Source organism: Xenopus tropicalis, chromosome 3 (assembly GCF_000004195.4).
Source record: "Xenopus tropicalis strain Nigerian chromosome 3, UCB_Xtro_10.0, whole genome shotgun sequence".
Taxonomy (NCBI): Eukaryota; Metazoa; Chordata; class Amphibia; order Anura; family Pipidae; genus Xenopus; species Xenopus tropicalis.
The window spans coordinates 63,054,945-63,080,994 of NC_030679.2; the positions used below are offsets into that span (position 1 = coordinate 63,054,945).

A 26,050-nucleotide genomic window follows, 5' to 3' on the forward strand; every position below is an offset into this window, starting at 1 on the left:
TTTAACCCTAACCCACCTGGCTTAAGGGTAAGCCCATGGGTCCCAGGTCAACTCACACATCACTGGAATACACCCACATTTCTCCTATGGAAATTAAAAGGGTGCCTGCTATCTCCACATTTAGTGCAAATATATATATAGACATGACATTTATATATATATATGTATTAAAAAATAATATAAGTTAATATGCAGTCCTACAAGAACCTGGTTTTTATACTTTAAAAGTGGTTAGGGCACATTCTGGATTTCTTTGATTTGAGAGCAATAAGATGCACGTTCCCTTTCCTTTCCTGGGTATTTCGATTACAGATATCTTAGTTTGAACCTTTTATTGCCCATATAGTCATTGATCAGCATTGTATTCCAACCATGTAACACTTTAAATACTACAATAACAACATTTAGCTTTAATAAATATGTTTGATATTATATACTAGTCTCTCTCTCTGACTGATTTGCATCCACCTTAGACGACTTTGTAGCAACATCTAGTGTTTCAGGGTTGTTGAGAGGTTCGGTCTCTTTCAGGTCAGTCTTTTCATCTATATTCTTTGCACTTGTTGCCATTTTTTCCTTTGCCAGCATTCTGTAATTAATAGCATTCCCAATAAAAAGCCAAATACTTGCTATAATCACGATCACTCCACAGACAAAGTACATGTATTTATAGTTTCCAGTTACATCCACCAAAAAACCTAAAAAGAGAAAAAATGTGTTTATTATGCATGGAAATCTTTTACGTAGCAAATTGTCTTCACATGTAGACAACGTTCATGCAAGTAAGGATACAAGCTCAATAATATAGTCAAACAGATGAAATGATTGATTTTTTTCAGTAAAATCAGTAAACTTTGGCAGCATTTGCCAGGTTTGCCTATTTATAAAACTAAGAGCTTTAAAATTGGCATAGACCCAAAGAAATTCCATTATTTCTTATTAAAGAATCAAAAACATGGACAGGTAAGAAAATATCAATTAAGTCATGTCTCCAATGGTATTTTAATAATATAATGTGTGGCTGAGTTATTAGTGTTCTGTTTTTTTTGCTAAACTTTACCAATCTATTATTTGGAATCTTGGGACCTGGGTTTTCTGGGAAAGAGATCTTTCACTAATTTGGATCACCATACCTTAAGTGTGCTAAAAATCACACAACTGAACACATTCTGCTGAGTGGACACATTTTTCTACTTTGCATGACTGGTGCCTCCAGGATCTCTCAAATTGGATTATGTTCCATTCAGTAAGCTTTTACATGTCCATCCAATTGTAAGTGCAAACTTTTCAATGTTAATTAAAGTTTACTATGCTAATAGAGGGCAAAATTTCTCTTTTTTTAAAATGTAAGAAGCAAGTCTCATTAAACAGTGAAGGGTTTGCCAACACAGATTGCATATTCATTTGACACAAGCCCACCCAACTTTCTTGTTGCTCAATGAGAACAACTTTCCTAGCGAAAGATTAACTTTTAACTTGTATTTACGTACTGTATATTTGCTGCAACATGAAATGTTCTCAGTGGCTAATAGGTAACTGGTTTTGAGACATTATAAACTGGCTGGTACGCAGCCAGTGCAGAACCTGAGAGACATGTTTACTTATATCAACAGTACCCATTTTTACCGCTATTTAACCATCTCCAAGAAGTGTCTACAGCCATTAAGTTGTGTTTTTTGGAACATAAACTTTAAAAATAACGGTAATAATAAAGGTAATAAATGGTATTGCCTTTATATACTATATTACTAATTAAATGTACCATAGTATGTGGGAATGTGATGGTCCTCAGATTTAATGTCAACTTGAACATTTATGTAATATATATAATTTCTGGAAAACACTGTAGAATATGTTGGTGTGGTAAAAATAAAGGATACTAACAAAGTGTCTAAGAACTATATTATAAACCTTTATTTATACCATGCCAACATATTATGCAGTGCTTTGCAGAAATGATATATATTACATCAGTGGCTATAGGTTTATTTAATCAGAAGCTAGTTAACTTGTCTGTATGGTTTTGAGGCAAATACAAAGTCAAAGATGGTGTGCTGCCTGAAATCAAACCTAGAACCAAAAACCCAAAAGTATGCAGACACCTTGTATAAAATAAAATGTTTTCAGTAATACTCTCAGACAAGTTTCTGGAATAAACCCTTAGATCAGTGATCCCCAACCTTTCTTTCTCGTGAGCCAAAATCAAATGTAAAAATACTTGAAGAGCAACACAAGCATCATAAAAGTTAATGGAGGAGCCAAATAAGGGCTAAGATTGGCTATTAGGCAGCCTCTATGCACACTATCAGCTTACAGGGGGCTTTATTTGGTAGGAAATCTTGTTATTATTCAACCAAAACTTGCCACCAAGTCAGGAATTCAAAAATAACTACCTGGTTTGGGGGCAGTGAGAGCAACATCCAAGGGGTTGGGGAGCAACATGTTGCTCACGAGCCACTGGTTGGGGATCACTGCCTTAGATTATGGAGAAATGGAAAGGCTTTCTCTGATGTAATAATGCTTTTTAACAGACAAGGTTTTGCAATTCTATCTGCTACAATGTGTAATGCTGACTGAAAAATTTAGCAAAGGAGGAATAATGGTCTAAAAAGGTTTTTCATGATTTGCTCCAAGGTCACTGGTTCCAGTGAAAGCATCCTTTAATAGTCGCTTTCTGTGCAGGCCTAAAAAGAGACTATAACTTTTAAGAATATATATAAGGATCAAATGCTTCCAAAACTACTTTACTTTAATAAACATTGCACAAAAACATTTTTTAATGATGGTGTCCCTTTATGTCCTTAGATATGAATGCTATATTTATATATGTTGTATGCCATATTAACTGCCTATTTTTAATTATATGGAATTCATAAAGAAATATGGCCTCTGACTTAGTAGATGAGGTTGAAAAAAACACACGTCTATCAGGTTCAACCTTTTTGTATAAGTGAAACCAGGCTGGTTGATTTAGAGGAAGGTGAAGAAAAAGCTACTCCTATTTGCCTCAGAGGTAGATAAAAATCGAAAGAAGGCAAATCAGACCAGCCTCTGGATCAACTTTGTACTAGAAGATAAGATTTTGTATTTAAAGGGGCATCCAGCACTTTCTTTAATCATTCAAATGTTTCTGCCATTAACATTGAATTTCAGCTATTTAAAGGCATGAGTGAATGTGTTGTGTGCCATCTTTATGTTGCCTCATTAACTACTTGCTACTGGTCACTTCACCAGGAGGTAGAGTTCCCTTTAAATATGCTACAGAGGCCTGAGATTGATAACTCAATTTACACATTCATCTTGCAATCTATCAAAACACTATTGGTTGTGTGATAAGCATTCTGCATTGTAACCAGTTTGCTTGACTCAAAATGCTACCTGTTGTGGTACCCTAAAGGCATCGGGCATGCATTTCTACATTATAAAAAAAAAACTGAATATCATATTTGCAGTTTTTTATGTATTTTAAAGGCTTAGAACAGCTCACGGCTGAAAATTAATTTTTCATGTTGGTAGTTAAGCCAAGGAGAAAGTGTAATCCCAAAGTGGCCATTCTTGGCAGCCCACAGCTAACCCAGTAGATTTCACTACAAATACATTACAGTCAAATATTTGTAATTTACCATCACTGCAACCTTTCAGCATTCTGACATTGCTACTTCCAGTGTCTTCTTCCCAAAGCAAGTATGTCTGGAGAGTGTTTAAAGTGTTACATTTAAATATACATGGTACATGAGGTGGCTGCATATAAGTCTTCTTGGACCTAGTGCCAGTTACCTCTATTAATGTGAATAAAGCTCAATGTGCACATTGTAGAGGTGTATGGGTGCCTGTCCTTTACACCAGGTATGGACCAGACATCAAGGACATGTAAACCCTACATTTTTCCACCATGTATATAAGTTGGGCACTTTTTCCCCACCTGAACCACATAATTTGTTCTGCATATATCCCTCCGTTAGCAAGCACCATTACATTTTCCTCAAACAAATACCACCTTTTACCTGGCAGCCATTTTCCCTCTCACGCATCATCAGTAATGTTTATATCTACAAACAGCAAATTCATAAAGAATGCAGGCAGAACTTAATTTGGTAAAACGTCCTGGTTGGATTGAGCACTGTAATGGTTAAAGGAACAGTAACACCAAAAAATTAAAGTGTATAAAAGTAATTACAATATAATGTACTGTTGCCCTGCATTGCTGCAACTGGTGTGTTTGCCTCAGAAAGACTACTATAGTTTATATAAGTTAGGTGCTGTGTAGCCATGGGGCAGCCATTTAAAGGAGAAAAGGCACAGGCACTTAGCAGATAACAGATAAACCCCCCATTATATGGGGCTTATCTACTAGTTATCTGCTATGTAACCTGTGCCTTTTCTCCTTTTTTCCAGCTTGAATGGCTGCCCCCATGGCTACACGGCAGCTTATTTATATAGTAGCTTTTCTGTAGCAAAAACACCAGTTTTTTGCAGAGCAACAGCACATTATATTTTAATTACTTTAAAGCACTTTAATTTTTTGATGTTACTGTTCCTTTAAGCAGAGCTCAGGAGAGGAGTTTAGGAGAAAAAAAATAGGAGCAGGAATATTCTGCTGGTTCGTAAATAACATATATTACACAACCAATTCTGTATTGTTGGTGCAATTTTTGTGGAGACATTCTGTAAAAAACAAAACAAAACACTATTTTGGGAAAACAGTGCCAAGTGGTCAAATTTTTACACTTTTAAAAATCCTTCAGTGCATGGGCACGAGTCTGCTCATCTTGCTCCTCTCTCCCCCTCCCTTTTCCTCCTCTCCCTCCCATCAAAATTTGCTCCCACCTCCCATCTCTGTGTAAACTGAGCTATCAGCAGCTAGAGCTGCACCATGGAAGCTACTAAGACCAAGCTAAAATGGCAGCTCCTATCTTAAGCAAATACAGGGAACTTCTAGGGCTGTTTAGTCAGGTATGGTAAAGCTTTCTGCAGAATAAATATAGCATTCTAGCTTGCATTATTGTGGTTAATCTATTTGCAATAAAATGCCAAAATGTATTTCCTTCTCATTTAAGTGTATAAACCCCAAGGTGTTCTTAGCCACAACCCTCTCAAGAAGAACTGCAATATTTAAAGCACCCTTAACCTCAGAAACTACATTGCATTACTTTTAAAAGTCTGAATATCCTAGTACTTTGGGAAAAACTGACTTCAAAAGCCAAATCACTGCTTATAGAAAAAGAGGGAAAGTGTCAAAATGTATTTAAGTTGCCAGCCCCTTCTATTTGTAGATACTGCAATGGGAAACACACTGACTACGTCTTGCCGTAAAGTGCCTTGGGTGAATAGAGCAAGAAACGTTGTTGTTCTTAAGTTTAGACTTTTTTGCGGCTTTCATTATTGCTCAGCAGAATTAGATCAAAGTGTTAATTTAGATGTGAAATGAATATTCTATTATACTATGTTTTACTGAAACATTACTGGAAAATCACTGGTTAATCTATAAACCCTTTGTCATAATATGCTGTATACATATATATATATATATATTTTTTTTTAATCAACAGGAATTCTTACCTCCTAATGGAGGCCCAATCAAAACCGGGCAGCATTCCACAATTGTTGTAAGTCCAACAGCGCTGGAAAATCTTGCAGCTCCTACAATGTCCATTAGTGTCTCAAACAGGACGCTGCTCACCATTCCAAATGCAAATCCAAAAAAGACAGCATAAATCACTAGGCCAGTGTAATCATTGGCCAATGGACATAAAAGATGGCAGACACCATTATACAAAATTGCAAAGCTAAAAAAATATTGAATTCTGGGACGTATAAATCTAGTGTTTGCAACCATTCCCATTGTTGGTCTGGCAACCATATCTACAAAAGCTAGGATAGACAGCAAAAAAGCAGATGAGTATTGATCTATACCCATATGCTTTGCATAGGGGGCAAGGAAAACAATAGGAGCAAAAAAGCCAATAAACATGATAACATTTCCAGATAAATAAATTAGAAATCCCCTGTGCTTAAAAAGTGATAAATCTAAGTATTTGTTGATGCTTTGACAAACAGATTCTTTTTTCTTGTGGTTTTCATCATCCTTTGGTGCTTTTTCAATATCTTTTTTCACAGGCTTTGGTCCAATTGGCCTCATGAGGGAGCCAGCCACACAGCAGTTTAACAGAAGACCTCCTAAGATTAGAAAGCTACCCCGCCATCCAAATTGATTAAAAAGAAATTGATTCAGTGGAGCCAAAGTGCTTAAAAACACGGGACTCCCAGCCATGGCAAGTCCATTTGCTATGGGGCGCTTTTTGAAGAAATACTTTCCGATAATTGTTAAAGAAGGCTGAAGATTAAATGCTAATCCAAAACCTGTGGGGTAAAATAATAAAACACATCTTAGTTGGAAATTCTTCATTGAGCATAACCCTAATATTAGAGTCCCCCAGTATTCCAGGCATAAAAATCAAGATATTTTAAGTCATGTCCCCAGTCCTTCTAGCTCTTGCCTACTTTTCAGTGTCAATAGTTATTAAATCTAGCCAGCATTTTGAAAAGCTTAAGAGAAAGGCCAGCAATTAAGTCTTATAGTGTAGTATAGTATTTCTCCTTATTAGTTATGTAACCAGATGTCTAGATTTGACATTGTCTTTCTAATGGACACCAGTGAGTTTTTATACCACCTCCAGAGTAGGGTTGTTATACTATGCCACCAGAGTTAATTATATATATCTTACCATCCACTGATGGTAGATGTGTATTTACAGAATATGTTTGCTTTCCACCTGGTGACTAGTAATTGCTACCTGCTAACTGGTTGCTAGGGGTTACTGCTTCATAACCTCATATAGGTTTCAATGGGCAGTATTCATTATCCCCTTGACTATGCAGATCTTTCAATTTCAGGATAAACTGAATTAAATCTTCTTTATTGGATCCCCCTTTTAACCTTATGATTATAGGTGTAATACATAAAATGCTAAAATAGTGTAAAATACCTTTTAAAAATTCTATTTTAGATTAAAATTACACAACATTTTAGTTGAGTTGTAAATGCATATCAGAAAAACATCCCAATTTTGTTAATGCCCCAGCCAGCAGTTAGTGGTCTTTAAGCTCTCAAACATAGTTACACGTGTAACTATGGTGCAATATAATAACCCTACCCTGTAGGTGGTATATAAACCCACTGGTGTCCATTAGAAAAATTGTTAAATCTACATATCTGGTTACATAACTAATAAGGAAAAATACAACACTATAAGAGTTGCTTTTCTTTTATTGTTTGATTTTTGGAAGGTGAGTGAGCCTGAAGAAGAGTCAAAACACCGGATATCATTTGTCTTGCCCAATTATGCCTACCAATGCCCAAGATGATTCACAGTTCTGACTGTTCCAGAGAACATTAAGAGGTATATAATAATCCTTTTTCTGAAAAAAAAATCATATTCTGATGTTTTAAAAATAGAAAATATGAAGCATAGCTTTATGTAAACAGCAATGTAAACTTTAATTACTTGACACAAAGGGTCATTCACAACTTCTATACCAAAATATTTTATTCTTTAAATGAGAAATGCGTATGCTTACCTGTGAAGGATTCCATACAAACATGTCAGTGGTAAATTCTTCTGCAAAGTTATAAAACAAGCAATACCTCTAAAGAGCTACTCACTTATGGATTATTTCACAGTAAGACCAAAGTAGTAGTTACCTCTAAAAGGTTATGAGATTATTTATTGTTTTGTTTGAGTGGCAACATAACCATTTGTTCAAGGAAGAAAGCTTTCCTGAAAGCTTCTTTTTTTACCAAATAGCCCAAACTGGGCATAAGTTTCTATCATTTATACTGACAATAAATGTTCAATAACAAGCCACAGAGCATAAAATAGATGTATTTTATGTTATTGTATTTAAAATAACAATAATCGTTATATATTTCTCTAGATCTCAATGATATTTTTTTTTGCGAGCCAACTGTATCACTTGTTGAGTGCTATTAAGTGCTGTCTCCTTGTATTGCATCATTTATACTGTGAATAATGCAACCCCCCCCCCCATTGTAAAATATATAGTGAATAATGTACCCTCTATTTTAAAATATCAGGCTATTCATCATATAAAAGCACAAGGCCGAAGGCCAAATGTTTTTGTACAGTTTATGGAACTCCAAGGTGAATTCTGATATCCTCAAGTTTTACATCAGGGGGTACATTTTAGTACACAAGTGAGTTATGTGATCAAAATTATATCACTAAGCACCAGTTATAACTGATGACATCACTAAGCAAAGTTCTAAAGATATAATTTATATGTAAACACCTTTTATTCTAATAAAAAAATATTTGTTGTAAACATGTAGTTCTAAATATGTAGAATGCTGCAATTCTTATGTATCTTTTTAAAAAAAAATAAAGTATGACCTTGATGTTTTTCTGAAATGATCTTTCCCAAGAGTTAATATCAATTCCCTGCAAAAGGTGTATTATAACACTCCTTCTTATAGTGCTGCCGTACTTGCCTTTTGCTTTACATGCAAAACAACATTATGAAGAGTATAATGGCACTTACCACCCATAACACCAATGCAGATGTATAGCTGCATGACACTGTTGCAGAAAGATGCCGAAATCATTGCTAAAGAGCACAGGACACCTCCTCCTATTACCACAGGACGACTTCCATATTTGTTTACCAGAATGCTGCTGATTGGACCTAAATCAGAATAAAAATGGGGAAATGTAATAATTTGCGTCAAATACTTTTTACAAAATTAATAGGAAAAAGCAATCTCTCATATTTTAGATGCAGGAAAAGGTGATGTACCGTGTTAGCCAGTCAAAAATGTTTACAGGGTAACCCTTTTGAAATAAAAAATAACAAAAGTGGTACAAAGGTGATACCTTTATTGGCTAACTAAGATAACCATAGCAAGCTTTCAGAAAGGTTTAGTTCCTTTTTCAAGCTGATTAATAGCTTGAAAAAGGTATCACTTAAAGTAAAAAGTAACTGTTGTATTTGTTAGTTGAGGCAAGGCAGAACGTTGTAAGTGGAGTATTGTCACAGTTCAGTTAAAGACCAGAAGGCCAAACAAATCTAATGTAGAAATATATGGGCCAATGATCAAAGCAAGTTGCAAACTATCATTGCTAAATAAATGGCTGGAGTTTAAGGCTGGAAGGTTTAAACATAGATATAGATTATATATGGATAATAAAGGTGCTTGCTACTTTAAATATGTAAAGGACCCATGCCCTAATTCTGCAACTATCACATTTAAAGGTCTTAATATTTTGTAACTTGTCACATTTTGTACTGCCTGTGATACATTTTTGCTACAATGAGTGACTAATCTCCCTGAAATGCTTTCTAACTGGCAATAATGTAAATTGCTTGTGGGAAAACACATGCTGCATTTTGTTTTCCAAAGTTGGCTGAAGTAGCCTCCAGGCCCGGATTTGTGGAAAGGCCACAAAGGCCCGGGCCTAGGGCGGCAGAAGTTTAGGGGCGGCATGCCGCCTCGCCGCAACAACATTTTTAAATTTGGCTTCCATACGGAGCAGTCGGGACCTCTCCCCACTGCTCCGTATGGGAGTTTAAAGGTTTGCGCATGCGCACAGTGGGCGGGCGGGGCGACCAACGGGGGCGGCCTCGGGACGCCCTGAAGATAAATCCGGCCCTGGTAGCCTCACAAACAAACTTCGGGAGGCTACAAAAAAAACAAAGCACTGCATATGTTTTCCCACCAATTTACATTATTTTCTGTGGGAAAGCATTTCAGGGAGATTAGTCACACATCGTAGTGAAGATGTATCGCAAATGACTAATCTCTACAGTACCCTAAAAATACAAACAAATCCTTTATCTCAGATCTTGGGTTATTGCCTATAGTAATTGGTACATTTTTTCACCTTGATACAGATTTGTGGAGCAATTTGTGTTTTTTAAGTGAAGAAAATTTTCACAAATCTGCATTGTTTTAACAGAAAAAAAAGTTTTTAGCATGGGAAAAAAAAAATTGCAAGAAAAAAAAAAACCTGTTGATTCCAATGTATTCGTAAACCATTTGCAAACCTCTTTTTAACTAGAAACCTAAATAAATGGAGTATTTAAACATAATCTCTTTTTTTTTTAAACCAAACTCACTTCTACCAAGCCAAATTACCAAGCTAAATTAGTTATTGCTTCCTTTCCAAGCTTCCTTGTTTCTTGTGTTTTGTTCTTTTAAGATTCACTTTCTTGTGTATTTCTTATTGGTGTTATATGGGAAGAAAAAAAATCATAAGATGGCATTAAAAAATAAACTGTGAACAGAACTTGGATTTGCATGAAGAAATCTCACTTGAAAACAGATGAGAACAGCCAGCAGCATTGAGCCTGAGCACACCATTAAAAAATTCTTCTGAAGAGGCCGAGAGTGAAAATCCCTCCTCTCCCAGGCTGCTTTGCCCACATGTACAGGGCCACACATTACCACTATATGAACTATCCAACTTGTAGCCCAAAGGATGAATATGGCACTCAAGAGTTTTGTTTTTAAAACTCCCAGTCCTCCCAAGGGTATCAGAGTACTTTGTATGACATAATTGCTGTAATATAATACAGCTTTTAAGCCTGTGAACATCTTGTGCTGTGTTAGGTGTTACATAGCATAAGGATTGCATTTTTCCCCTTTCTATTTTGCTAATTATTCAGTCTAATGCAAATAGCTGCATTTCTAGTAAAGGCTACCATTTTGCTTTGTATCTTTAAAGGATAAATAAGCCTTTTACCTTAAAAGCCCATAAAAAGTATCTATATAGCACCCAGAATAATATACTTTCTGTTTTGTCTCATGTCCTTTCTAAATCACAAGCAGCTCAATTCAAGTCTCTCAGCTACTTCCTGGTCTAGCATGAAGCTCCACCCCCTTATCTTTGCTGAGCTCTCCTCCTCTCTCTGACTGTGAAGATGTGCTTATTGGGCATGCGTACTGCCTCTGTTCCAATGGAAATGAATTAGGCATGTACAGCAGACACCTCTTTGACCATCTTAACAGTCAAAGAGAGGAGACCTCAACAAAGAAAAGGGGTGGAGTTTCGGTAGACTAGGAAGTAGCTGAGAGAGCTAAAGCTGGGCTGTTTGTGATACAGAATCTACATGAGACCGAATGCAGGGTGAAAGGTATATTATTCTGGGAACTATTCGAGTCATTTAATAGATAGAAAAGAAAGGTTTACTTATTCTTTAATATGAGAACATCATCAAACATATTTTCTGAGCTAAAGCAATGAGATATTTTAGCATCACATGATGATTTTTACACAAGTAAGCTGTATTTTGACCCCACCTTTTTTCTTTTTTTTGTTCCTGGGAAGTTTCTTGAGTTTAACTTAATAGAATGGCTAGGGCTTCAAAACGAATGCAACCAATTTAAACAGTTAAGAAAATTTTGTTAGTAAAAGCAATTAAATATTTTTTACAGAAAGTGCAAATTCAAACGCCCTTATAAGTTTTATGAGGATCTTAGCCAACTTTTGAAATGCTCTTTAAATGACTAGGGGTTACATAGGTCATTGTGCCATTTAGTGTCGGTGTGTGTGAACGTTTTAAACATAATATTTATTAGCAGTTACATTGTGCTGAACCTGTTTTTTGGAATGTACCCAGCTCCATATGGACAACCAGATGGTTTACTGTAATTTTATATTATGAGTTCTCAATATGAAATAAATGATACACATAATTATCATTATTTTACATATTTGTTGGATGACTTATTTGGATATTTATATCCACAGAGAGCTAAATTGATGTAGTGAATTAGCAAGTCACCAAAGTCCCATCATTACTGCAACAAATGAAAAGAGCAAAAACAAATATTTACTCAGCTTCTTCTTATAACTGCAATAATTCAATATTTCACCATATTCCCCTACATATAGGAAGGCAAATCTATCATAATACAGGTTCAATTCAGCATTTAATGTATTAAATTTGATTAAATAACTATGCAATTCATTCAGAATCATGTCAAAACTAAAAGTTAGATTTATCAGAATTCTTATTTGTATAGTTTCAGAAGTTTTTTCAACAGCTCCCATTGACTTCTAGGTGACCTCACAAGGATTTAGATGGCATATTTTTATTTGTAGGTTTTGACGCATAATAAATTAAAAATGTGTTTTTCTTAAGAAAAAAATTAATGATTACAAGTGCAAAAAAAATGCAACCATTTATAAATTAGCTATATATGGTTTTTCATTAAAAATCATGTAAAAAAAAAACCAAAAAAACTATTCATATAAATTGTTTACATTCGCTTATGTTATTTTTTAAACAGTGAACCTTATCTGCTTGAACGTATTACATTTGTCAAATATATTCATGATTTCACATCCACTGACTCACTCAACACTTTGTTTAAAAAGGTTAAAAAAAAAACTGGAAACTGACGCTATGAAATTTTATTTTTTGTACATTAAGGAAACCGTTAATAAATGTTATTCACTCAATGTAGACAATGGGACACAAATCAAAGCATTAACCCTAATGGATGTTTTTAGTTCACTAACAAAAATAGGTCAAGCATTTATGGAAAATTCCTTTTGGCACATTTTAACCCTTTGTTACCTATTACCCTTGGTTCAATTTTTAGTAAGGCATTCTGCTCGACAGCAGCAGCCCTGTGTTTTATAAACCTTTAAATATTACTGGCTCAGACTGCAGTTTTAGCCTGGACTATACAGCCATTATCCTCTTGCAAATTTGCTCCTGTGGGCAATGATAAAAAAGGAGATACCTTGCTAATATTAGCAGTTCATGGCTGTATTCCTGGTGGTGCACTTGTGTTATCACTTAAAATGCAGCAGTGATAGTAGAAGTGCAGGGGATACACAATTACAATTAATTTCAATGGCAAGGTATTTCTGGCATTTTGTTGCTTCCACGTAAGGATCGAGCAACAAGACACCCAAAGTGCCATTTCCCTAATGCTTTCTCCTTGGTTCTATCTCTGCGTCTATCTCTGTAACCGCCAGTTACAGTATATATAAAGAATCTGTCTTTATCTATTCTACTTGTAATCTGGATAGCACCATAGTGGATGGTGAGGCTCATTGACAAACTCTTCTTCCAGGGCAAAAAGGTTACAATAACAAAAATATATTTCTTTTTCCAGCCATCAAAACATTACTTTATTGTAGTAACTAAAAGGAAAGTGGGACAAACCAACATTGTTTATGAATAAGTAGTATGCAAGACTTGCTGAAAAAGTTATTTTTGCTCCAAAAGATTTGGCCACTTTCAAGTACACCTTAAAAGTGCGCAACAACGAAGAATATTTCATTGTGAAATGGGAATTTTTTTTCCATGTTTGTGCAAATTTTTTCCATTTATGAATTCTATAACATTACCCCTTACTGATTTTCTAACAAAGAAACAAATATACAAAATGTATTTTACACATGTGCTGTGTTCTGGCTATTTACTTTCCCCTTGGTTGATGGCCTACGGAGCTTGATTTCACTCTTCTTTCTGTTACTAGTTTTGACTATACCTCTTTAATTTACATGATACCTAACCTCAAGAAAACTCTTGATTTCTTACATATTTTTAATTCATTTGGATCAAGTCCAAATTAATTGGCAAGTTTTCATTTTTTTGCCATACTAACTTTGTTAGGTTTCTAAATACTGTATAAATTGTTAAGCAAAGGTATAAATTAAATCACTTGGCAGAATCAGGCTGGTAGCTGATTAGCCTCATCTTTGGGATTTGACAAATTTCATGTCGGTGATAATTTACTTATATAAAGGCTTAATTGCACCAGTGCAGATACCAATAGCAGCCTAACAGCAATTAGTGTTAATCAGTGTATTACAAGTTAGAACATTAAAACAAAGAAAGGTGTCTTTATCAGCATATATTTATGTATTTTATGAAGGGTGTGTGTGCCATATGTACTCAGTTTCTTATATATAGATTTTGGATTAGTGCTTATTTGCTTCCCTGGATACCATTGAATTTAGAACAGAGACAATTACCCCTGTGTGGAGGATTGCATAATTGTCTGGTACAGGCTGAATTCCATGATGCAGCACACTGACATAAGGGCCACAACTGAAGAAGGTACAAAAAATCTACAATTAAGTGCCCACTGGTGGCACAAAACATAATAGACTACTGTTTGTGAGGATGTAAAGATGAATGTTTGTTTTTGGATCCTTGCAGGCAGACAAAACACTAAGGATCCATCTTTCCACCTAAACCTGGGCCCATTGCCACCTTTACTATCACTATTGATGGCATCCTCATTAACCCTGTCAACTCTGCACATTGGTTGGGGGTGATATTTGACTCCTCTCTCCTTCTCTGACCATATTAACACCACTGTCAAAGCCTGTCACTTTTTATTACGCAATAGTGCCAAAATCATGCAACCTCTCATCCTTATACATTTAGACTACTGCAGCAACTTCCTACTAACTGGAATTCCTTACTCATCTCATCTCACCCTACTACAGTCCTTATTAATACTTCTGCCCAAATTTTCCTTCTCTCATCCAAGAGAGTACAGGCCCCTTCACTGTTGAAGTCCTTATCATGGCTCTCCTAAAACAAAAAAGCTTTGTTATCCCCTCTCATAACCTTCAAAGCTCTTCATTCCTCTGCACCTCACTACATCTCTTCTCATGTGTCTCCATATGTTCCTGGCTGACTCCTCTGCTACTCTCAAAGCAATCGCTTGGTCGCATCCCTCACTACTAATTCTGTTTCCCATCTTAAATCATTCTGCCTTGCTGCTCGTTACATTTGCAATCCCATGCCTCAATTCTTCCAGAGAGAATCTGCCTTGTCTCTTTGACACTTAAGCTCCTAACTTTTAATTTAACAGTACTTTGCATTTATTTGCACTTATTATTTTAATGACCCCTGTTTATTATTTTGCTGTACAGCACTGAATACATAGTAGTGCTATATAAATAAAAACATGCACATAATAATTTTGTGTTTGGTGCTCAAAATTTATTTAGAGGCCTACCTAAGACTTTCCAAGTTATTTTTCATCCTGCTTCTGGTAATTCTGATCTGGACTCTACTATCCCTTGTGTGAAGTACCTTAAACTTTTACCAGCCATTTGTATGTCTGTTTACAAAGTCTCTTGTTCCCGATTGTCAGGCACCTGTCCTGCATGTGCTCAACTTTGGCTCTCTCCCTGGTGCCAACTAAACCCTCAAAAAGGGCAATTGGCCCCTGTTCCTGGCAGAATGCTTCTTAGATTGAACTAAAACAAGCAGATAAAACAAGTCACAGATTTTTTTTTGTTGTCTTTTGACACTGGCATTTTCACTCCTAAACAACTCTGGCAAGATATATTCAAACCAGCATGCATTTTTGAATGGTGTTAGTAATATCATTCAGCAGACATCTTTGTGCCAGAGAAAATTGCAGTAAGAAATTTCAAGTGAGAAAAAGAGATAATAAATCCTCTGCCCTGTCTCATATCAATATATTAAGAACATTAAGCAGGGACACGTAACTGTCCTTAGGCTGAAGAGGTGGCAAAAAGCCGCTCCTGGTAACTTCAAGAGCTGAAATTTCATTTTTTTTTCTGCTTTCTGCGCTAGCAATGTGGCTCTCCCTCAGCCCTCTTTGATGCAAAAAACCTAAATATGGAGGCAGGGCCACCATTACAACAAAATTATATGGGCCCTGCAAGGATCCTAATGGTTACAAATACAAAAACCATTGGTGGCCAGGGGCTCTATTGGTTTAAAAAATAAATAATTGAACCCTAAAATGTATACACATAAGCCTGTAAATGACACAGCCCAGGGCCCAATCAGTGACATTATTGATGGTTGATATGTGATGCTCATGCTGTCAATGCCATTCTTTTCAGGGGTAAATTTACTGGCACAATTGCCATATTATTTCCATGATGTAGCAATTCTTCCATGAGTTCCGGCATTGTTGCACTCACAATTGCAGCTGATGCATCAAAATTAGAGAAAGGGGGCGGCCTCAGGGCGCCGGGCTATCAAATCTGGCCCTGATCCCATGTCAATTTTTCCAATGTTCCCCAGCATCCCCCCTGTGCCATTCTATTCTCCAATCTCCACTGCTTAAGTCCTAGTAGAGCCACATGGGACTGGAAGCTGAACTTTTTCCCATGCCTATCCAATCCCCATGCAGCTCCGCCGGGACTTAATTACTGCGGAAAAAATGAGCAGTATAGAGAGCTGTGTAGGGCAAAGAAAATGCAGGGGCCCCAACTTCACCCTCCCATTCTGAGTCTGCAGCTCACTGATAGTACTGGTGGCCCGAACCGGGATAAAGGAGTAAAGTATGGCCAGCATTCCCTTAAGACCAATAACTTACTGGACCTGGGAGAACTGTCCCCCCATGATGGTGGCCCTGTGCGGAGGGGCAGCACTAGCGGCCAAAACACCCCTGACATGATATTCTATATATGACTTCTCGAATATAAATGTATTCGAGAAGTCTAGAGGATATGTCTTAAAAAATAAAAAAAAGTTGCCGTTGTACTACAAAGACTCGGCTTACTTGCAAAGGACACTGCTACTAGCAGTAAAGTGCACAAAATATAAATTACTATCTTCTGGTTTTTACTAGCTGGAACATCATTAATATGGAAATTAGGATAGATAGGACTCAACCCTACAAAACAGGGAACAGGCAACACGCAAGACAGAAGGAAAAGTAGACAGTAGTATTTTTGTTTTTTCAATATGGGCAAATTATGATGAGTCTCTGTGAACAGAAAATATAGGCATTAACATGGCAGTGTGTAATTCCTGCATGCAGAGAAAGTGTTTTTTGGAGCTGCAGTGCAGCATAGCACCAGCACTGAACTAGGCTTTTTTTCAGTTCCTCTTTAATTTTAAAATTATGTCAGTACAACATATATTTAATATGTAGAGCACATGTGCTGTCAAATGATCAGTATATTTATTATTACATTGAAAGAAAAGAACAGTTTCACCTAGAGTATTGACCTTTAGCACAAAAAAGGTTGCAAAACTAAAAGGAAACAACAGTTATTATATACATATATTATGCCAATATCAAAGGGGCTGTTTACATTTAGATTAAGATTTTGTAAATTAAATTAAGATTTTGTATGATGTTTTCAGCAGAATTATGTTTGTGAATAGTCTTTATTTCTTAAACTCCATGTTTTCTTTAATTAAAAAGTTGTATATATATTTGCAGCTTTCAGGCTTGGAATTTAAACTAAATGCTTGCTAGGGGTCAGTGAAAATGACTAACAGATAGCATTTTCATTTGCAAGCTGGAAAGAAGCAGAATAGTATGTTGCTTAGAACTGGTCCTTATACAATGTCATTTTTCAGTGTGAAATGTTTTGAAGATTCCAAGTAGATATCTTGATTTATGTACAAGTATGGGCTCCAATATACAGAAACCTGTTAGTGATTATATTTTTTTGCATGTGTAAATGTGCCCAGTTTGTTTGTTTTTCTGTCTTAAATATGATTATATTTTTAAATGATATATTTCTCAATGATACAAATAAAATATAATTAACTTATATATTTTACAAAGGTGAATAGCTTGAAAACACCATAATTGAATAACTTAAAATTCCTTACCTCCTGCATACATGACAGCCAACATAATTGATGATATCCAAGCAATTTCACTATATGAGGTATTGAATATCTCTTGGATTTCCTTGAAGAATACTGTAATGGCTTTAGGAAATGCATAAGAAAATCCAATTGAAATAAATGACCCAAAGACCACAACCCATCCCCAGCCTCCATCTGGGGGAGTGTACTGTAGAGTCACTGGTATGTCGGGCATTTTTCAAAAACTTTCTGTAAAAGAGAAAATATATATATAAATAAATGAAACAGTACTCTTATTAAGTTTCATCGTCATAAAATAAACGGGGAAAGAGTTCAGAGACGTTCATAATGAGGACAAACATATATAAAAACAACACTGCCCTAGATGATATAAATATTTGCACTGAGGTAATTTGATAGTAATGTAAAAGTAATCATGAAGAAATTAGGACAGTAGGATTATTATAAAAGTAATCCAAACCCTGTCTAGGTGATTTTCAACTAGATGGCAAGTGGTTTTATGACTGCAATAACATGCACCCTGTAATCTGGTCCTGGGAACTATCCATAGGTGGATTTGAACCTTTTGCTTTTTTGCTCTGGGCTAAAGAGTCAGGCTGTATCTTGTTCAGTTAATTGTACTTGAGACTTGTCACTTCAGTCTATGTTTCTAGTTTTGCTAATTACGCTCAGCTACACTGCATTAACCAGCTGGTGCTGTTTGTTGTATGACATCTCCCTCTGTGTGTGCCTTAATAAAGCCCAGTCCTGCACTTTGTCCTTGCTTGTGATATGTCTTGTTCCCCGAGATCCTTCAATACTTGAATCCTGATTCTGATCATGTTTCTAGCTGTGACTTTGTTTGTAGTCCTTGTTACTGCTCATAGCCCTGTTACCTATTTTGGCTTAGTTTCCTTGATCCTGCACTTTGTTTTGACCTTATCCTGTCTTACCTCTTACTAAATAGTTCTATCTTTTGCTCCTAAAATGACCCTATGTAGGATCTAACCTACCACTGGCTAGTCACAGGGTCCCTCTTCCCCCATCTCCCACTTCACTGGGGCCTTCCTTACTCCAGGCTTCTGGCATTTACCTATCCTACCTAATATACTGTTAGAAGTCATATGATATCCTGAGACCAATGGGAACCTCACCAAAGACAGAAAGGTTGCCTACGCCTCTTCCCCACCCACACTTAGACAATCCATCTAAGACCAATAAACTGAGTGGGGACTAACAGCTAGAGCAGCAGATCTCAACCTGTGGTTTGGGACCCCTTTTGGTGTCGAACGACCCTTTCACAGGAGTCGACTAAGACCATCAGAAAACATATATTTCCAATGGTCTTGGGAACTGAGACAATGCTCCTTTATGGTTGGGGGTCACCACAACATGAGGAACTGTATTAAAGTGTCACAGCATTAGGAAGGTTGGGAACCACTGAACTAGAGGGAAAGGTTCCTACTCCCCTGTAAAAAGTTAATGGAAGGAATAAAGGCAGGTTCAAGGTTAGGGAAAAAAGTCATCAGCAATAAAAAAATTTATTATTAGAACACAATGATGAAAGTAATACTCTAATTAAGTTTGTCTATAGTAGTATGTAAACAAAACATGAACTCCTGCTAAAGAGTGATTTAATTAAAATGTCTTTATTAGTTTTGATGCTTAATACACATAATCTGGTAACATACTGAGCAAGATAAAGAAAATGTTATTTTTTCTTTAAGCACAGAACAGCAGTCATTAGCTCTGCATACCTTAACATATTTGATGTGTGTACTTTTCAGTACTTGATGCATAATATCTTTAGCATGTTAAACAAGTTGTGGCTCAAATTAAAATAAATTGATTCCCCTTTCTTAAGGAATAGTTTAAATATATTATTACTGCAGATATTGTTGAAGTACAGGTTTGTTACATGTTCGTGGTTCCTGTGTTTGATGCACCCACAGTCCATTGCCATGCAACATAGGCAAGCCATAACATGCACCTGCTCACTAAATAAAGTATGTGGAGACTAGAGAATGTAGGGACTGTCTTTTTTGGGGCTTATAGATTGAGAGGCTATAAGCTGTCTTCAGCTTCAGCTGATTGTTATAAAAAAAACAAATGTAAAGCAACTGGTTGGCATCACAGCAATCAGCCTTAGGCTAAAAAATATATAGAAATGCTGAATTTGGAAAGAGATGTAGCATCCCTATGCATTGATACAAAGTTTAATAGATGTTAAGGGCAAGTCCAGGCTCAACCTAAGATGAATATTAAATGCACATAAAAAAAAAAAAATTCAAGTCAGTTCAATAAAATAACACTTTGTATGACCACGTTCCTGTGTCCATGTACCAGTCTGTAGAATAATCAAATGACTTATAAGTGAGTTGGCATTGGTCTTGTGGAATTTTGGCAAGGTGCACTAGAAATCATAAACTGCTCATTGTCTATTGTTTACTTTAAGTTATTCTTCTTCGCTATTTTTTCAGCAAGCTAATGTTTGTCAAAATGTAATTTGAGCCTTATTTATTTTACACATATTTTATTATCTATGTGAATACACGATTCAGCTTTGGTATCTGCGTTGTGTGCATAAAGGAAAAATTAGTTATATATATATATATATAGTCCAAAATAGATGCCGCACTCACAGGACTTAGTGGAAATAAAGAAATGTTTATTAGATGAAAAACACGTCAAAACGTGTTTTTCATCTAATAAACATTTCTTTATTTCCACTAAGTCCTGTGAGTGCGGCATCTATTTTGGACTATACTATTGATACTATACTGCACCCAGGCATATTTCGACATTGATAAACGTGAGTGCCTACTTGCATGCATTTTATATATATATATATATATATACTGTAAGCAAAGGGCAGACAGAATACATAATATGAGGTTTGTTCTATGGCATGTTATTCAAATGCCTTGATAACAGATAAGTTTCAAGAACAAGTCCAGGAAAAGTGAAAGGTGTTCTAAAGAATAGATGCAGTATTATTAAAAGCCAGGGTGTAGAAATGTGAAAGTATGCATTTTAGCCTTAAAATTCATTGTGTGTCTAGGACAGGAGAAAACATATGTGTCTTAAGGCAGTAATTTTTGAATCACTGCCATAGCTACACCTAAAAAAGCAGAACCAGTGACCCTAAATGGGCCATCATTATCTGCTATGCACTACTGATTGAAAACACATGTGGTGGATAATATGACCTGCATAAGGCTGATGCCACACGAGGTGTAGGGCTGATATTTTCGGCAAGCGGAAAAACGCTTGGCGAAAATACAGCCCTACGCCTGCTACTTGTGCCTGCACCCGAATGAATGGAATACGCTCGGGTGCAGGCACATGTAGCCGATATAAGCATGAAAACGAGTGAGAATGCAAAGTCTCGCATTTTCATGCGTATATCGGCTACATGTGCCTGCACCCGAGCGTATTCCATTTATTCGGGTGCAGGCACAAGTCGCAGGCGTAGGGCTGAATTTTTGCGAAACGTTTTTCCACTTGCCAAAAATATCAGCCCTACGCCTCGTGTGGCATCAGCCTAAAATTGCAGTCTGAACAACAGCTGATCAGCAGGCCTTGCTCTTCAGTTCACCATCACAAAATAGTTACTCAAGGTAAAAGATGCAAAAATGTTATTCTTGAACCAACAAATGTTTTGTTTTTAGTTGTAATATTGGTGTGTAGGCAGCCATCTCAGTGCATTGTGCCTGAGTCTGAGCTTTCAGAAGGAGCCAGCACTACACATTAGAGCTGCTTTCAGATAACCTATTGTTCTCCTACTCCATGTAACTGGAGTCATGAGCTGGACTTGGATTTTTTACTATTGATTGCTGTTCTGATATCTACCACCTTTAGCAATACAGATGTCAGGGACCTCCTATCTTGCTACCTTCCCATTGTTCTACTGATCGAATGCTGGGGGTGATATCATTCCAATTTGCAGCACAGCAGTAAAAAGTTACTGAACTTTAACAGAGCACAAATCCCTTGCTTGGCTGTAGCACCCTGGGAAATGAAGAACCTAACTGACCCCATGTAAAAATTCAAAATTAAATATAAAAAAAAAAAAATCTGTAGGATTCCGCTAGAGAAGTTCTGTTTTCCCATGACAGTATTCCTAAGTATTCATTCTTGAGGTATAGTTTTGCTTTACATAACAAGCCTAGGGAGGTAAGTGTGGTTCCAGCATAGTCAGTCATTATAATAAATCTGCCACACAGTATAGCATTGGTAAAGACTAATCTAATGAAGCTGTGCTAGGATTTAAAAAAGAAAAACCTTAGTCTCTGTTTAAGTACAAAAAATGCTCTTTTAAACAAAGACGCAGTGGGGAATTGGTTATTAAATTCTAAAAACACTAGTTCATATCACCGATGTTATATTGTAACTTATTTAATATTTCTGGTAGGTATATAACAGAAACATTCCATATCAGATGCAGTTTCTGTTTAGAAGAAACAATGGTCTCTGCTTTGCACTATACATCATGGGGAGTTTATGGCATGCTTGAAATGTAACTGTACATGCAATGGAAAAGGCAACTTCTGAAAAGATTTAAGAGTTAAACAACTTGCTCACCCCGTCCATTTATAAAAAGACAAGTGTGCTGCATCAGGTGATGTGTCACTCGTCCAAGTTCAAGGCATGTGACTGAGTTTACATATGCAGTGACATGACTTCTACCAGCCTTATAAAGCTATGAGTTAGGAGAAGAATTTTCCATACTGTGAAAGTTAGAAGAGTCACATTGACTGCTAAAAAGTAAATATACTTGCAGCGCTCGTTGACAATAATATTCTCTGCAGATTTCTAAATATTACATAATTCAATAATAATAACAGGACAGAATTCACTAAAGAGATAGTGAATAGGAATATACATTAATATTTATATAGGTTTTACATATATTTCAAGAAACTCTAAAAAATATTACCAAGTGAAAAACAACAGAAAGGGCAACATTATTGACTTTAAGAGTTCCAATGTGTATTATTTAAAACAAAATGTTTTAAATAAATACAATGGCACAATTACCTGTAGAAGGAACATGGTTTTATTCACACAGTTGCATCTTTGTAGAGGATTAAAAATCCAGTGCAAGGTGCAGAGAACAGTGCTGGTAGCCACAAGAGAGCCCTATACTTACTGCCTGCCATAGCGCAGGAGGTAATGGCTGGGATCCTTTTAACTCTGTGACCCTGACACTCTCTAACTTGTGTGGCTAAAAGTTAAGGGATGGTTAGGTGGTTATGTCTGTCTGCCTCTTCCAGCTTACCTGTCATGAATTCAGTGCTGCCAAATGCAGGCATCGCTGTATTCATACGGAAATTACAGGTGCACTCCGCACTGAAAGCTCTGCCCTTTGTCCTGCCTGAATATAAATAAGCCTCGTAATTTCAGAGTCTATGCATCAAAAGAAGTAGTAATGTAAACCATCAGTAAAAACCATAGGCAGGTAGAAATCATGCAGGGCAATGTCTAATGCTATTCATATTCAACTATAAGTTAATTCAATTTAATCAAGATTCCTAAAATGTTTGCATATATGCTAAAAACTTCTAATGCTAAATGCTACAAACAGACTTTTCAGCTCTGACTCCATTTGAGGTTTGTCTTTAAATCAAGACCCTCATTAGCTTACACGATGCCTGCAGCTGTAAAATCAGTAATGTAACAGTTGACCATAGCACCAATATAGCAGCAGATAAGTGTTCACCCTATTGCCAGAAGATAATATAGACATTTTCCCCAAATATTACAAATTAAACTTGCCTTTATTCCGAGCTCCCTGCTGGGGGTGAAACCCTACAATTTGGGAATCACTGCTCTAACCAAAATGTATTCAATTATACTGATCAATAATAATTCAAAAGAGACTTGAACATGTAAAGGTAAACAAAGGTCCAGGACCAGATGATGTTCAACCTAGGGTATTAAACAAGCTTAGCTTTGTGATTGTCAAACCTCTCTAATTAATTTTTCAGGATTTATTGAGGTCTGGCATGGTGCGAGACTGGCAAATTGCTAATGTGGTGCAGTTAATTAAAAAAGGGATCCAGTTCTCAGACCTGTTAGTCTGACATCAGTAGTAGGAAAGCTTTTGGAAGGGGTAATAAGGGATAGGGTACTTAGATACAGACCAAATCACAATAAGTTTGTGCCAGAATGGTTTTATGCGTAACAGATCTTGCCAACCTAATTTAACTGCCTTTTATGAGGAGGTGAGCAGGAACCTCAATGCAATGTCATTTACTTTGCTAAATCGTTTGATACAGTACCTCACAGAAAGCTAATGATAAAATTGAGGAATATTGGCCTAGAATATATTTGTTATTGGATAGAAAACTGGCTGAATGATAGATTACAAAGAGTGGTGGTAAATGGAATATTTTCTTATTGGGCCAGTCGTAACTTGTCTATTAATGACCTGGAGGTGGGCATAGAAAGTACTTTTTCTATTTTTGCTGACAATACTAAATTGTGCAAAACTATAAGTCCCATGCAGGACGCTACCACTTCAGAGTGATTTGATAAAAACTGGGCAGAAAAATTTAAAATGGGGTACAATGTTGACAAGTGCATGTTATGCACTTTGATAGAAGTAATATAAATTACAAGTTATACACTAAATGGTAGTGTGTTGGGGTTATCCTTAATGGAGAAGGATCTGGGGATTTTTGTATATAACAAGTTGTCTAATTCCAGGCAGTGTCATTCTGTGGCTACTAAAGCAAATAAAGTGCTGTCTTGTATAAAAAAGGGCATTAACTCAAGGGGTGAAAACATAATTTTGCCTTTTTATAGGTCTCTGGTAAGGCCTCACCTTGAGTATGCAGTTTTGGGCTCCTGTCCCTAAGAAGTATTTTAATGAGCTGGAGAGAGTGCAGAGACTGCAACTAAACTGGTTAAGGGGATGGAAGATTTAAACAATGAGGTTAGACTGTCATGGTTGGAGTTGTTTTCTCTGGAAAAAAGGCGCTTGGGAGGGGACATGAATACTCTGTACAAGTAAATTAGAGGGGATTATAGGCAGATAAGGGATGTTCTTTTTTCCCATAAAAACGATCAACGCACCAGAGGCCACCCCTTCAGATTAGAGGAACGGAACTTTCATTTGAAGCAGCGTAGGTGGTTTTTCACAGTGAGGACAGTGAGGTTGGGGAATGCCCTTCCTAATGATGTTGTGATGGCAGATTCTGTTAATGCCTAAAGAGGGGCTTGGATGATTTCTTGAACAAGCATAGTATCTAAGGCTATTGTGATACTAAAATCTACAGTTAGTATTGATGTTGGTATATATGGTTTATGTATGTGAGTGTATAGATTGGTAAGTATAGGTTTGTGTGTGCTGGGTTTACTACTAACAATGTAACTATATAATTGTAAGCTCTAGTGATGAGCGAATCTGTCCCAGTTCGCTTCGTCATAAAATTTGGAAAATGGCAAGAAAATTTGCAAAACGTCGAAAAATTTGCAAAACGCATTTGTCGGGCGCCCAGTTTTGTCACGCACAGCGAAATTTCCTGTGGTGAATTTTCACAGAAGTTTCACAAAACAATTCGCCAATGGCGAAATGTGTATCCATGCCTGCCAAAAAAATTTGCTCATCACTAGTAAGCTCTTTTTGGCAGAGCCCTCTTCACCTTTTACATCAGTTATTGGCAGGCCCGGATTTGTGGCGAGGCCACCCAGGTCTAGGGTGGCGAAAATTTACCTCAAATATGGAGCAATGGGGACTTCTCCCCACTGTGGGGGAGGCCTAGGGGTGCCTGGATATGAAATCCGGCACTGGTTATTGGTTGCCTTGTATATAAATATATATGTTAAATATAAACAAACCAATTTATTGTACAGAGCTGTGGAATATGTTGGTGCTTTTCTAATTTCACTGCCACTGCCATTTTTTTGCCTTTATAAGAATGAATGAAAAAAAAAAAAAAAGAACCCACAAAAGCTTTTGTTGCTATCACGACATTTTCCCGTATTATTACACAAACTGACTTTTATGCTGGGCCCTCCCAAGCTATAACTCTGGGCTTCCCATGGGGGAACCACTGTTCTAACCCATATTTATTTGTTAAAGCATTACAGATTATGAAACCAATAAACATTTTCAAATATTCAAAAAAGACCAAATGATGAATACTATTTATAAATTTTTCACCTAACATTTAGGAAGAATCTAAAAAATAAATAAGGTAACTATAGCATGTTCATTACAGAGCAGGCCAGAGGAAAACGAAGAGTGTATACCTTCGCCATACCCCACATCACAGGCAGGGGTGATTCTGCACCCCCCTTTACCTCCCTAACTTTCTGTCTATGAAGATTCTCATTCATCCAGGTAGGTCATGATATACAGTATCTAGTAGAATTAAGTCTAAGGGCTCTGGTACACGGGGAGATTAGTCGCCCGCGGCAAAACTCCCTGCTCGCGGGCGACTAATCTCCCCGAGTTGCC

At 36.6% G+C, this 26,050-nt stretch overlaps 1 protein-coding gene across 4 annotated transcripts in view; it reads right to left on the reverse strand.

Moving 5' to 3' along the window:
* Nucleotides 1-315: 315 nt before the first annotated feature.
* Nucleotides 316-26,050, reverse strand: part of slc16a7 (solute carrier family 16 member 7) — a 48,762-nt gene continuing 23,027 nt past the window's right edge. For 2 of the 4 annotated variants that reach the window (XM_012958480.1, XM_012958479.3), the window contains exons 2-5: nt 17,605-17,832; nt 8,560-8,703; nt 5,560-6,360; nt 318-698 (exon numbers count right to left, since the gene is read on the reverse strand). In XM_012958480.1, coding sequence (XP_012813934.1) covers nt 430-698; nt 5,560-6,360; nt 8,560-8,703; nt 17,605-17,818 — 1,428 coding nt within the window. In that variant the 5' untranslated portion in view covers nt 17,819-17,832 and the 3' untranslated portion in view covers nt 318-429. Of the gene's footprint in view, nt 699-5,559; nt 6,361-8,559; nt 8,704-17,604; nt 17,833-26,050 lie in introns of those variants that run through there. The other 2 variants (XM_012958478.3, NM_001112921.1) reach the window with 2 other exon arrangements.